The sequence below is a fragment of the Chaetura pelagica genome, unplaced genomic scaffold (genome assembly GCF_000747805.2).
Source record: "Chaetura pelagica isolate M959 unplaced genomic scaffold, ChaPel_1.0 scaffold308, whole genome shotgun sequence".
In the NCBI taxonomy this organism is placed as follows: domain Eukaryota; kingdom Metazoa; phylum Chordata; class Aves; order Apodiformes; family Apodidae; genus Chaetura; species Chaetura pelagica.
In genome coordinates, this window is record NW_009954442.1 from 1,694,314 (window position 1) to 1,709,586 (window position 15,273).

Consider the following 15,273-nt stretch of genomic DNA (forward strand, 5'->3'; position numbering starts at 1 on the left):
AGGGAAAAGTTGTTGCCTGCTTTTAATTCAGGCGTCCAAGCAAAGTTCTCTAAAATACATAATTTAACCTCTGTTGTGGTGAAGGAAAACTTTTTAGGAAAAAAAAGGTGGAATTTTAAAGTTCAGATTTGTATGCATAGTAAATAACCTTATTTGGTGTGGAAGAAGAATATATGTTTTCTAAATTTTATTGAATGTTTCTTTTTACATTGTTTACACATGGGAGTGTGTAAACACTCCCAAGGGAGTAAAATCTCCCAAGGGAGATTTTGTATAATCATTAATTGCAAATTATTATTAAGTATATTGATCTCTAATGCTTCATAAAAATGTATTTGTATATCTAAAAACCAGCTATGACTGACATGATCTTGCTTTTTCATCAACAATTGTCATTGTCTTTGGTACAGTGATTGACACTGAACAATATGATATCAGTAACCACAGGATGAGAAATTGAGTTGCAGACTACTGGGGCAAGAACATCACCACAATCAATAAAAATCAAGATATAAAAATGTTTATAATGTAATTGTAATTTACAATGGTTTTAATTTAATGCAATGCTGCAGAACCTAGTTTCTGGGAAGATGAAAGAAATTACATTTGGTAATGATGGATGACATTGCTATGGTTATTTTGGTTGCAGTTTATTTTTTATTTCTGATCATTTGCTGTATTGTGGGTGAAAGGCTGGATGCAGGAGTGTGAATAAGAAATGTACAGCTGAGTTTTGTCCTAGAATTGAGCTAAAGCAAAACCTGAAAGCAAGATCTATATGTAGCAGTGTCTAAATGAGACCATCACTTCTAGCCCACATGCAGAGAGAATATGTAAATTAAATATAAATTAAGCACTCAAAAGACTTTAATTCTGTGAAGTAAAATGAAAACATAAAAATCTCTGAAAATGGGTTAGCTGTTTCTTTAAGCAATTTCATTGTAGAAGTTGCTTGACAAAAACAAGTTTTTGTGTTTCATTATCTCTAAGAATGGCCTTAAGAATTAAAGTTAATGCTCTCACATATTAATACATAGTTATTTATACCACTTTGATGTTTTGTGTATTTTTACAAGGTGCTAATTGTGCTGAATCAAGTTGACAAAATTGCATAATTTGTAGGTTAATATTAGCATAAGCCTTCAGTGCATGGTTTAGCAAGAGTATAGAGCTGAAGTTTACTGAGTGTTTTTCAAAAATAATAAATAAGAATGTATGTCTCTAACAATAATAATTTCCTTTACATAAATCATGACTTTTAGGAAAAATTATAATTGTGCTCTTTTTTGTGTGGACGAACTGGTGGTAAAATTTTGCTAAAGCAGCATAGATCATAGAACTGGGTTTCATAGTTTATCAAGGAATGTTAATAAAATATCAAAGAATGAATTGAAATATAGATGCATAATTAAGATTTGGTTTGCAATGACAAACCAGGAATCTTTTGCCCCCAGTCTCCTGTTTGTGGCTTTGCTGTATACAAAGGTCTTTATTTCCTCCTTTGCATAGCTTTTTAAAAATGGCAGCCCTGGGTCATGGAATATCAAGTAAAATCCAATTGTATAGATTTCCACTGACAGAGTATCCAGATTACCCTCTGTAAATTGTTGTGCAATATCATGTGCAGTAGTACCCAGGAATATTGAATTTTGCTTATACAGATCAAGTCCAAAGGTTTAGTAGAATTATAATCTTCAGAAGAGGAAGAGCTCTGGTATTTTTATGGCTTAATATAAATTGTGCTGCATACTACCTCAGCAGTCATCTTTGGTTGCTTTTTGGCTTTCTTGCTTTCTAGAGGCAAAATAAATCCATTATGTGCTAGTGAGAAAAAAAGGAAATAACTCCCTCAAGGCGTTGTTTAACACATTCCCTGCTGGAGTATCAGTGCCCATAGAAAAGATTTAGGCCAGTGCACCGGTTGTTCTTCAGTTGTCAGCTCTATCATACTCAAATAATGCTACTTGACAAAGTATCAGATCTAATGTACAATACTTATGCCCTTTTCAGTGTATGCAAGTCATACATTCTAGTATGGAGTTCCTATGAAACTTAATTCTTTGTTTCTGAGTGCCTTCTTGTAAGTTTGTATTGAGCTTATGCTAAGAAAAACAGGAGAGGATGTCACATCAAAGAGGAAATACTGCCCAGATACCCAACAGTCACCTACTAGCCATGCCATTTTTGCTCCTGCTTCTCAAAGGCAAAGGGATGGAGGAGATGAAGCTACAGATTAATGGATACATCGAGGGGGGGTTAGCTCCATTCTTGGTCTCCGACAGCAAAAAAGGGTGGATCCCTAGGTAACAGTATATGAATCACAAGGTCAGTGCTAGCACTTTCCTAACCTCCATATTCTGTGCTTGGGGATCCCTGAGGCTGACAGTCCTGAGATTTTGTCGTCCTCAGTGCATTGCTCTTTTATTAATTCAGTTATCAGTTTTTACCATCTACATTTTCCTGTGCCAAGACTTCAGCTTCTTAGATGCTCAGTGTTCATAGTTAATTAGCCTTCTCTTTTTGTCGGTTTTGAACTTACCACCTGTTAATGAGATTGCAAATGGTAAAACAAACAAACAAAAATGTCTTTGTTTTTCAATTTTAAAAAGCTAATGAAAGTAGCACTGTGTGTAATAGGATGAAATAGATGGATTTGCCTGGGAAAGCTCTCACTTAAGTATGTTTGGGCAGGAGGGGTGTCCCACAGAACAGTGTGAGCATGAAGCTGCATGGTAACATTCCCTTTCACCCCCATTTTAAATGGACCTCCACCTGCCACTGCAGCAACAACTGTATTATCTCTTACCATTGTAACAGTATTGAAGTGCAGTTGATCACTGAAAGGTCACGGAATTTTAGTAGATTTATCTGTCCATACATTTCCACTGGTTTTCACTGAGGTTTAATATTGGTTTATGCATAATATACTGAGGGTAACAAGACATTAGCAATAAGTACTAATATTTAAACTTTTAATTTTTAAATATACATATCTTCTCTCTAAAATTTTTCTCTTTTCTTCTCTGTGCAACTCTTATTAGCCAAAAAGCATAGGGAGGAAGAATGGGAGAGTGACTGGAGATTTAATTTGCAAATGCTGAAGTGCAAATTCCCTGCTATGAATATTAACCCCTACTGAATTTTTATATTTAAGTTGCTGATAAACTCCCTCATACTGAGCAGAGTAATTTCATTTTGTGAGGAACAGGGGGAAGGTTGTTTTAATGTAGTATCCGAAATGACAGACCCTACAGGACCAAAAATAAATTGATTTTAGCTTTTGCTTTACAAGTGATTCTTTTATACATAAAATAAGATTTTTCCATGTAACTCAGAGTGAGGTAGTTAGAAAAAAAATACTACAATATTCCTTGTGGTTATGGTTTGACTAGTTTTGAAAAAAATATATATATTGTAAGCATGATAAATTATCAAAATTATTTTAATAAATAGATTGAGTGAGTGAGTAGACTTTTAAATTAGATAAATAGTCTGTTTACAACACAAGTAACAGATCTTATGTGACTTCTGTGTTCATCGGTAGCTAAGCAGAGTGGTCATAAACTTTAACTCGTAATCTATATGTATTTCTTTGAACATAACTTTAAAAATATTTTTATTGTTATTATGGTCAGGTTTCATAACAGCAAGGAAAAGGAGACCACGTTCAAGCTTGTGGTTTGAAAACTGTAATGTCTCCAGTTGGCATTGCTTGATAAGTAAAGAAGAATACAAAGGACACAATGGAAAGGGAAAAAAATATAAATACCTGGCCATCTGAAGAGGGGTTGTACTGTATGAAGAGAATATAGAAGGAAGTTACAGTGATATAAGATGTTATAGCACTGTAGATGTTTGACTACCATAACCCTTTTTTTTTTTTGTAAAATGTGTTCTCTAGTTATACTTTTCCTTAATGTATTCAACACAAGTATTTTGAGGGCATGAGCTGTGCTTATTCTTGGAAAATGTTTTGTAGTACTCATTTTGATGCCTCAACAGCAATATTCCACCAACTACTTCTGCGTAGAAATTACTGTAAACCTCTGTATCTCTTTTTCATTTTTAAATAGCCAAAGGTTTTGCGTACTTACTATTCTGTATTTGGTAACAATTTCCTAGATGGTGATAGTGGATTCCTAAAAAATATCTGTGAGAATGCTATTTAAATAAAATCTTCACAGTATATTAAAACATTTAATACAGCTTGAGTTTAGAGGGAACAAAGAGACTTATGTCAGCTTCTTTAGGAAGTTGTTAGTCCATAAAAGCTTAAGAGGAGTCCTTCCATAAACTACTTTTTGTTCTAGAAGTTTTTTTGTTTTGTTGTTTGGGGTTTTTTGTGTGTGTGTGTGATTTTTGGTTGGTTGGTTTTTGGAAGCGGTTTTCATATTTTTTGTTTTGTTTTATTTTAGCTAGTAAGATTCTGTATTCTGAAACTTTTGAGATATTGTTTTGCCCCAGGCTGCATCTTTCTCCATCTTTGTCTGTCATCACTATTAATGGCATGACTGATCATTTGATCGATCAGTGCTGAGCTCTGGTACCTTCTTTGCTATGGTTTTATCAGACATGCAGCCATATTAAAATCGATAGAATAAAGTTTATCTTGTCTATTATGATCATTTGTCTGTGTCCATTTCCAATAAAATTTACTGAACACATTATTTATTACAGTGTTTGGAATGTGTGTTTAGACTATGAAGTCCTAAGCAGTAACTGTTCTCTTTTAATAAAGGTACTGGTGTTTAGCAGCTATTAACCTCAGGGCCACTGAATCAAATTCTGCTTGAGAAACAAAAAAAGTTGATTCACAGATGGGAGGAAGGACCACTCTTCTATGAAGAATTTGGACTTCTCTCTTATTTTAAAATATGGAGTTTTAATTAAATAATTATTATTTTTCCTTCAGTACCTTATGACCAATCTAGGAGAACAGAACAAGGAATACTTTTATCTCAACTACTCTCTGTGATCAAATACATTTTTTTTTTTTTTAAATAAATTTCCCAGACTGCTATAGTTAATGTAGCACAGTAAGTACAAAATCTCTGTTTCACTACTTGCTAGTCCAACCTTATTTTGTGCATTATTTGTCAAAACTGATTACCATGTGTAGTATGTCAGAATTAAAAAAAAAATAATTGCATCTTTGCATGGATGTGTTCAGAAAAATAAATCTTTGTCTACTGGAAAAGGAGGTCTAGGGAAAAATATATAATCTTCTTTAGATGCTTATGAATGGATGGCATTAAAAGACTTTAAAATGTGAAAAACAAGGTAGGAATATATAACCAACAGAAGAGAAGAAAAACTTATATTTTCTTCTAAAAAATGAAAAGTCATCAGCACAATGGAAAAGAGTCTGTGTTCCCTGATAGTAACCTGATTTTCTTTGGTGAATTAAACTTATTCAAACAGAACCAGATTACTTCCTAGAAAAATAAATGAACATCTTTGGTTTTGTCCTTTAAATACACTCTAAAACCTATTATAATCCCTCAAAGGAGGATTATTAAACTTAACAACAGTACCTTTTTAATGATGATCTGCTAACAAAGCATTCAAGCTAATCTCTGATTAGTGATCACATTTTGACAGCAATCCAAAACACAGGATAACTGAATTCCTTATGACAGAGGCCAGCTCAAAAAAAACCCCAAACCAACACCCAAATTCTGTCTTAATTGAATTTCTTTACTACTTAACAGTGGCTGAGGCAAAGAGATCTTGAACCTGAAGACCAATCAGTCACTCCAGAGAAAAAAAAATTAGGTATTTCAAAAGTGCCTGAATACTTCTGTGGTCTTTAATGTGGTGGGGTGTAGACTCGCAGATGCTGTAGTAATATTTTTCAGCCTTGCTTATGCTACAAAAGTCTGTTTTTTGTAACATTTTAATTTTCTTTCAATCATCCTTGTATTTCATGTATTTTTATTGTTGCATAATTGTCTTTATCAAATACTCCATTTGAATTGAATCATAAATAGAAAAAAGGGTTTAATAAAGGATTCCTTTACACAATACAAATACAAATTACTTTGAAGAGAGTTGCATTTTCTTTGTAATAATAATACATGGACATTTATATCCATTGGAGAAGCAGACAATATTAGTTTTTTCTCAGTAAAACTGGAGCAGATTTGTAGTACATGCCTGGGATTCTTTGGGGCAGTCTCTCACCACAATTTCCATTAAAAAAGCAGTCTTTTGCATCTGTATTACGTATAGTATTATAATTTGTATTTCTGTGAAAGAATAAAAAAAACAAAGCCTTTAATCAAAATAGGATCATGGGTCTAAAGTTGGGAAGTAAGGATTTAACAATCTGTGTACTGATTTTTCATCCTTTGCTTTATGAGAAGGTTGACAAGGTAGGTTGGATGCATCACAGATGTGTTATTTTCCCTTTGAAAAGGGATCTAAAAATCATTGTACAGTCACATCACACAGTCTGTTAGACAGCAGTGATTCTTTGCAGTGTTGGTAGCTACAACAAATTATTAAGGTGCATTAGGCGCCTTTTATCAGTACTGGTTGTTTTCCTTGTGCTAGGATCTAAGTATATAGACAAGGGTATATGTAGTTACACTAGGGCCTGTGGGTATTGTATCTATGCCGTGATTTACTGTGGGTTAATAAGGCTGCAAACTGAAAACATGTTTTAACCATGGAATTAATTTAAAACATGGAATTAATTTAAAAAATGGATAAGGCACCGATATGTGCTTAATGATGTTTTTACTGTTTAGAAGTACCAAAATGATTCCATTAACGTAACTGTTAGAAATGCTAATACATTATGACATCAACATAACTCAAAATTTAACCTGACACATCCAATATTTTCTTTTTTTTCCCCAAAGTATTAATAGATAGTTATTTCATTTCCTTTTGTGCTTGCAGACGTTTTGACAAATCTTTGGAAAACTGGCGGCTTTTTCATTGTGACCTGAAGAGCTTTAATAATTGGCTAACTGAAACTGAAGAGAAGCTGTCAAGAGCACAGATAGAGGCTGGAGATGTAGGTCTTGTGAAAACCAAGCAATTTCTTCAGGTATGATTTGATTAACTCATTTCCTGTTTTTCTGCAGTGAAAAATGTGGAGGTCTGGGTATTCTAGATTTTTGCAGTTCATTTAAGGAGGATTTCTAATGTTGAGCGGTAAGTGACAATTTTGGTTAGATACTTCTCTTGTCCTTGTTAAATAAGAATTTTCACTAGCTTGTTTTAAGTAGTAAAAAAAGAGAAGTAAAACATAGAATAATGTGGTTTGCCACAATGCTTCCATAGTCACATATTTGTTTGGTCTGTAAAGTGCTCATTAATTTCCTTTTGATATTTATGACCAGTGGAAGTATTAGATGTAATTTTAAAACCTTGTGGAAGAAGTGTGCTTAACCATTGAACCGTACAAGAGATATTCAATGAACTATGTCACAAGTATTTCTTATTTTGCCTGTTTCATTTTTTGATCAAAGAACCTTGAGGATGCTTTTTTGTGAAATGCGGTGTGACAGAATAGCCACTTAGTTCCTGGGTGTCCAGCTCCAATTTGCATGCTTTTCAGCTTGTAAGCTCTGTGAGCATTATAAGGAAAATAATAACTCTAGTTTCTTGGTAGTTTATTTCATTTCTCTCTTGTATGACTGAAATGATAATGGGTATGAAGAATTAATTCCATACTGATGTTTTGCAAGTGGATAGGTTGAACTGAATAACAAGGCTTGACTAAACTCTGGATTCATTACATAAATTACTACCTGTGCATAAGAAAAAATTCTATTAAATTAATCAGCATTTGAATATTTGAATTGCTGGATTGAATTACTGGATTTCAGGTTGTACAGAAGTTAGTTCTATCTAATATTAAAGGTAAGGTTTTGGTTTTGGACAACAGTTGAAAAATAAATAATGCATTTTTAATTTTAATATTTAAAGTCACCTTTTTAAGATTTAGACTGCTATTTTTTTGACTGTAAAACTGTTGAACTGAGAAGAAAAACAAACCATGTGGTGGAAGTATCAAAAAAACCTATAACTGTGATAACGTAAGGCTGAAATAGTTAAAATTGCAGGTAAATATTTTCCTACAAATCACTACTATTAGCACTTTGAACACTGAAGAAATCTAAGATCTGGATGACAGAATTAAAGATGCTCTTTCTTGCATAGGTAAAAGGTAGCAGAGCTCATGTAGTTCCACTGAAATGTTGTCTCCTTTGCTTTGTCCCACAGCTTTAAGAATTCCTCTGAAAAACATAAAATACTAAAGTAAAGCACGAGTATCTATGCGACCAATAGTAATACAGTGTCACAAAGCCTTACCCCTTCTTTGCTTTGCATCTGCTCCATCACCCTTCTCTGCATTATTCTGATATCCTTGATCAACTTCAAATGAGCACTTAAAAAAAATCCTTTGAAAAAGTGTTTGTCTTCTAAAACAATATTTTCTCACTGAGATGAGGGTGATTTTTGATAGTGCAGAGATCGGTTATATCATAGGTATTATGGATGCACTGGATGTCTAGCACATGCCAGAGTCCCAACAGGTTAGAAACATGTTCTTGTCTTCATTGAGAAATGTTCCTACTGAGCTGAACATCAAGTTGAATGACCCTGAGATAATGCTTTATTATGCAGAAGCTAAGTTTTCAGTGTAGAACAGGACTGCTTTGGTTTTACATTTCCCTCTGATTGATCCTTCTCATCTGTTATCCATTTGTTATTTTCCTAAGAAATATATATGAGAATATTTAGAACATACATTTTCAGAATGGATTTTCTTTTGCAGTCCATCAGGCTTTTTCTTTCTTCCTTTTTCCCTTGTGTAGAAGTCCCAGGAAGTCACAATTTGGCTCTCAAACATTTAATTTAGTTCAGTACAACAGACAAAACTACATTTCTAATAAAAATGCATGTAGTGTGAAAATATTCCACCTACCCTCAAGAATGTAGACCCAATGTTAGTTTATTTGTGAAAGAATATTTATTCTGAGGTCACATGGTTCCCATTCTCTTTTTTGGTTCTTTCTGTATTTTGCTGGGTCTTACTTGAAACATATTAGGCTTCTGTGAGGCTGTCAGCAGAGATCATTAGAATTTTCATTAGGTAAACAGCTAAAACAGCTGAGCATTTTGATTTACTAGATTAGCAACTTGTTTTATGAATGAGATAATGCTTAGTGAACCACATTAAAAATTAAACAGGATTTGGTTGAAAATGCTTTCACAGGCAAGTGAATAGTCTTGTATTCAACAAAGACATGTTTTAGAAAAAATATATAAAACATTCAGATTTTTAATAGTGTTTCAAGGTATGAGTACTTTAGAAAAGTAAATATTAGTATGTTCATTAACATTTAGTAAATACATAGAGTCATGTTAATGTAAAATGAAACAGTGAACAGTATGATTAGGTAATTATGTTAATATAGGTTAAGAGGTAATTACATTCTTTTAGGTGTATTTGGGGAAGGAAGGTGTGTTCCTTTTTGCTTCACAATGGCATTATATTAAACAACATTTATGCATTATATATAATGTGAACAAAACCTAATAATAGACTTGCTTCATTTCAGGTCATGAATACTTAAATACTCTTATTGTGAATTTTTCGCTAAGATTTTTTGAGAGCAGAACTTGTGGTGTTGAAAAAAATCACATTTCAGTTTTTTTAAAAATGTGTTTTACTTATAACTAGGAGATGCAGGGTTAAGGGGATGTTTTGCATATAGCACATCATATAATCCCTGTTAAACAAATTTAAAGCAGTCTTGAAAGTGGATAAAGTTGTGGGGGAATTTCACATAGTTTCTTGTAGATATTTAAAGCAAAAAGATACAGAGGATCAGTCCTGAAAGTCATGGTCATGCTAATAATTTCTCACTTTTATACCTAAATTGGATTATACGGATATTGATGATTTAATATCCACTAAATCTAAACAATTATTTCTAGAATACAGCACAGCTCTAACGTGGATAAGGGAGAAAACAAGGGTTTCAAGGAGGCCATATATTCTCATACCACAAAAACACATTGCAAGTGGGTGGGTAGTTCACTCTGTTTTCCCCCAGATAAAAAAAAATTGTAAAATAACAATTTTATATAATTATTTTGGCATTTGTATCTTATGAACATATAAAATATCTTGTACTTTAGATTTATTTCCTTCTTTGCTGAATGATAAAAGATATGCCAAATATCTCTGAGTCTTCTTGTTCCAGTTTGGATTCCATTTGGATTTAAATAATTCAGTTTTATTTCCTTTGGATCAGTTTTGTTCCTTCTGGTTTCATTTTGACTACTGTTTTTAGTTATGAAATCTTTTCAGAGAGAAACTATAAATGTAGGAAACTATCCTTTCTGGTCAAAGAGATATCTCTGCTTGCTTAATTATTCTATAAGAGATAGAATCATACAAAGTGTGGAATCATTGAGAAATCAATGTATCATTGTTTTAAAGGAATCTTTAATTATAATTATCCTGGTACATACTACAATGTCCTTCACATTGTAAGGACGTATTTGGAAAGATATGTAAGTTGTAGGACTATATTAGTGGCTAATATTTTATTAATACCAAAAGCACACAATTCCCTTGCTATTGTATTGAAAACAGATTCCACAGTTTTTTGGCTTTGGGTCTTTTTAAATAATTTCATTTTTTAAATTAAGATTCTCCTTACAATTTTAGACATCCTAAGTACTTTGACCAAATATTCTTAACTAAGCACTAGAATGTCCTAAACATGATAGCCAGTTTATATGAATGCCATAATTGACTGGATATTGTAATCAGAGAAGCTTACTGGTTTTCTTTTCACTGAATATCCTCCTTTTATCAAGTACCTCTGAGTGCAGCTTTCTACTGCTCCTAAGAAGGAAAACCTAGACTCAGTGGTATCACATGGATTTCTGTTTTGTGTCTGTAGTTCCAAGGTCTCCATGGAAATGTTTCAAATAATATACAAGATCTCTGCATCAGACACCTGGGCCCCAACTGAGCAAAACACTCCTTTTTATGGTTCAAGGTTGTCTTAAACACAAATTCATGGCCATTTCTTGTTTGACGTGCTATAGCAATGGAAGACTTCACTTTCAGTTAATAAGGGAAGAATGTCACAATTCCTAGTAAAATAGTTACTGCTTCTTTCTTCTGCCACTCAGAACATTGAATAATACTGTATCTTTATAAGTAATACATTTCAGGATATATAAAATTCCTAAGAACATTCTTTTAATGTTAAAAGATTCCTCACCAGTGTTGCTACTACTAATGGAAATTATGAAATATCAAAATAGATTATCCTGAATTTGTAGTAAAAACATTTTCTTGTCATGTCAAGCTATAAGAAGTATTATTTCATACTTATGTCAGTTATTTAATTCTTCTCAACTGTGCACAGTCTTACATTATTGGTAATTAATTATTATCATTATTCCTGATTTATTTTATTCTATTGGAAGTTTTAATTAATTTCTTCCTGCTGGCAGGGGGACAATAAAATGTCTGAAGGCTAGGAGAAATAATGCATTTAAAGTTGCTTGTGTGGTTCTGCCAATTCTTGCACCAGTAGATGACAATTCATGGCTTATATTTAGATTTTATTGTAAATACTGGAATAACAAAATTAAATCTTGTAAGTAACTAGGATGCAGTTTTTGATTATTTAATTATCACAGAATCACAGAATCTTAGGGGTTGTAAGTGACAAAAAGACCTCAATAAAAAAAAATAATTATAGAACAAAGTATTTTGCATTTGATTAATATCTTCTAAATTCAAACAATAATACTGCCTTGATTGTGGCTCAAAGGACAAATAAATATATTCCTTTGCCATGCATCCTCAGGCTGTAGCAAATTCCAGTTTATGCATCAACTGGAACATATAATACACAGTTTTATACCTCCTCTAACTATATTAAATTTTAGATGTATATCTCTCAGAATTTTGACAGTTTCTTGAGTTTTGTTTTATTTGTTAATGAAGGCAGCAAACTCTTACAGTACATTGATTTGTATGGGTCTCTTCTGTAAAAAAAAATAAAATGCTAGGAGAAGGGAAAGAAGAAATAAGAGAAAATATGTTGTGCAACTTTTCCTATATATGATGACTATATTAGGATAGAAAATACCTTCCAGTTTCACAATATTATGATGTCTCACCATATCCCTATAAAAGCAGACATTCAAAATAAATTATCTAACATTTTTTGTGGAATTGTAGCGTACAAGAACATTTGTACAAGGCGTACTGAAACTGGGCAAGGTTCTGGTATTGGAAGTGGGCTCAACTTGTGCCAGGGGAGGTTTAGAATGAATATTAGGGAAAACTTCTTCACTGAAAGAGTTGTCAGGTACTGGAACAGGCTGCCCAGGGAAGTGGTGGAGTCACCATCCCTGCAGGTATTTAAAAGATGTGGTGCTTAGGGACATGGTTTAGTGGTGGAATTGGCAGTGCTAGGTTAAATGTTGGATTTCATTATCTTAGTAGTGTTTTCCAACCAAAACCATTGTATGATTCTATGAATACAGAACAAAGAGTTTAGGAGTAGACTAAAAACACTGATTGTCATTTCTTTTTAATGATTTTGTTATTTATTGTGATGATTTTATGATGTTGTCAGAACTATTACTTCAATTAAAGTGGGCATTCTAGCATTCAGGACCTCTAGGTTTTATGTACTGTTTAGGTTTTTGGAAGACACATCAATCTCATTTATGACTGACAGCATCTTTTCCTTTGAGTGTTTTGTTGGCCCTTATGTTTCTAGTGATTGGTACAGGATTTATAGATGTAGAGCAACTCATGCACCTAGGAAGGTGTGATATTGCTGGAGCCCTTAGGTACCTCAAATAAAGCCTGCTTTGGCACTTTCTAAATTTACTGTCACTACCCTATTTCATTAGCTCTTTGTAACTGTAATGCCTTTAGCAATGGCTCCTCTTACACAAGACTGATGATTCTCAAAACCCTTCTCCAGCCCTACTGTAAGCAAAGGGAGCTCTGTAAGAGTGTTTCTGTGTCTGAATGCTCTGCAAGATGACAACAGGAGAGATTTCATTCTATGGTTTAGGTCTAGCCAAGAACTAATCACCACAGGGCAGCTTGCTCACTCCTCCCCTGCAGTGGGATAGAGAGGAGAAAATATAACAAGAAGTTCATAGGGACAAAGACAAGGATGGTTCACCTGCCATCCTGTTAGAGTTATTTTACTCTATGTTATGCCATCCCTTTTTTTTTCTTTTTTTTCATTTAAAAAGTCTAAAGCCTCTCTTAGTTAGATGGAGTGACATTGTGAATGGTATTTTGTCAGATTTTTATTTTTTTTTAATGTTATTCCATTTTAAAAAAATCAGTGCTGAAATATTGTCTCTAATGACTTCAGTGCTTTTCTCCTTCAATTAAGTGAACTTACCAGTGCAGATCTGAGGCTAAAGCCTTTGACAGAAAAGTAAGACCACATGAGAATTTAATTTACACTTTTTTCTACATCTGCAGAGGACTGTGCAGAGTAAAATTATTTGCAGTTCTGTAAGGATACTTCCTATCAGTGTTAGAACACAGAAAAAAATATTTAACAGTAACTGTGGTTTTGAATGATCGGTATGAAAATGCATCACAAAAATGTATGTTGCCTTTTGTCTGGGATAAGATCAAGTATGATTGAAAGCTGGACAAAAACTTCAGTATCTTTATTTATTTATTTATTTTCTGCTAACAGTTTTAAATTAACTTCTGTAAACAAACAAATTTTTGTTAGTCCATTGGGATGTGATACAAATGGATCTTCAACTCAGAGCAGGCATATTGTGATTAAAAGTCCCAGTGAGGTTCATATTTCTTCTTTCATAGCACAAACTGGACTCTGATCTGTTTATGGCTCCTGGGAGAACAATATTGTAGTATAATTTTCACATGTGAATGTATTATACACTTTTTATACGTTGCATAAATAATTCTTTGAAGGAATTTTTCAAGGCTATATTGGAAGTAAAAGCCGTGCAAGATACACACATGTATATGAGGTGTACGCAGATATGACTCAAATTCATGTGACACCAAACTATGAAGTAAATATGGTGGAGGAAGCCAGAAATTAAAGCTAAGATAAATATTAGTTTAGAAAATTAATGATAATAATGTGGAAATAGTCTTTTAAAGCATAACAATATGCTAAGTTCAAATGTTTGACTTTTGCCTAGAACTTTAGTGAGTTGCATACTTAGGTCCTCCCTCAAAGGCACATTGTTTTAACTTTCAGAAATGAATTAGACATTCACTTACATAATGAAACTCACATCCCTGGCCTTTTTAGTTGAGATCAAGAAAGACACTGGAAAAAGTTGCCCAGGGAAGTTGTGGAAGCCTCCTCCCTGGAAGTGTTCAAGGCCGGGTTGGATGGGGATTTGAAAAAACATGGTCTAGTGGGAGGTGTGCCTGCCCATGGCAGGGGGTTTTGAACCAGATGAACTTTAAGGTCCCTTCCAACCCAAACTGTTCTATAATTCTGTGAAAATCTCCTACAACTGGGAGTTCTAGGAAAGACTTTTTTTTTTTTCTTCATTAGAACTGTTCCATAGCAGAACCCAAAGCAATTCAAGCTCACGTTAATATTATTTTAACTGAGATGTTACAGGCAGAAAAATGTGTAGTTGTCGCGAGCCGGTACCAGAGGGCTACCGGCTGTCAGGATGTTTTCGCGACTTCCCCCCACAACGTGGAGAGGTTTGTTAAAAAGCCCGAGCGTCCACCTCTCTCAGAGGAACGGCCGCTGAGGGTTCGTTTCTAAGAGGGTAGATTAAAGTACCCTCCCACCACGCTCACAAATTATTACTGAGACCAATGTTTAGTTTGCAATTAATCAATTTATTAAGGGACAATACAAACTAAGGGATCAAGGTTCAGGAGAGGTTAACTAGGTATGTATACTGGAAAAGGAATTCAAAGGCACTAAAGTTTATGAAGGCACACTCCGAAGGAGAGGCGTAAATCAATGAAGTGAAAGGGTAGGAGTTGAGCCTAGTAAGAAAGTTAAAGTGTGTGTGTGTGGTGTGTGTGTATTTACCCTCCTTCCTTGCGTAGCGCAGTTCTCGAAATGTGCTGGCAGGCTGGGCTGGAGATCTGCAGGGGGGCCTGCGTCCCAGTGACCGGGGCGACCCCTTCCTGCTGCTGGCAGGGCTCTGGTCCCGTGGCTTTGTAGGAGATGCAGGCTGGGCAGGCTTGTCCGGTCCAGTTCGGTCCAGGCTGGGCAGGCAGGGTCC

At 34.1% G+C, this 15,273-nt stretch overlaps 1 protein-coding gene across 1 annotated transcript in view; it reads left to right on the forward strand.

Annotated features, from left to right (window-relative positions):
• The window catches only part of DMD (dystrophin), a 909,379-nt gene that overhangs the window by 339,538 nt on the left and 554,568 nt on the right, over positions 1-15,273 (forward strand). The window contains exon 43 of the mRNA XM_010004489.1: positions 6,907-7,057. Within this exon, the coding sequence (XP_010002791.1) occupies positions 6,907-7,057 (151 nt within the window). The remainder of the gene's footprint in view (positions 1-6,906; positions 7,058-15,273) is intronic.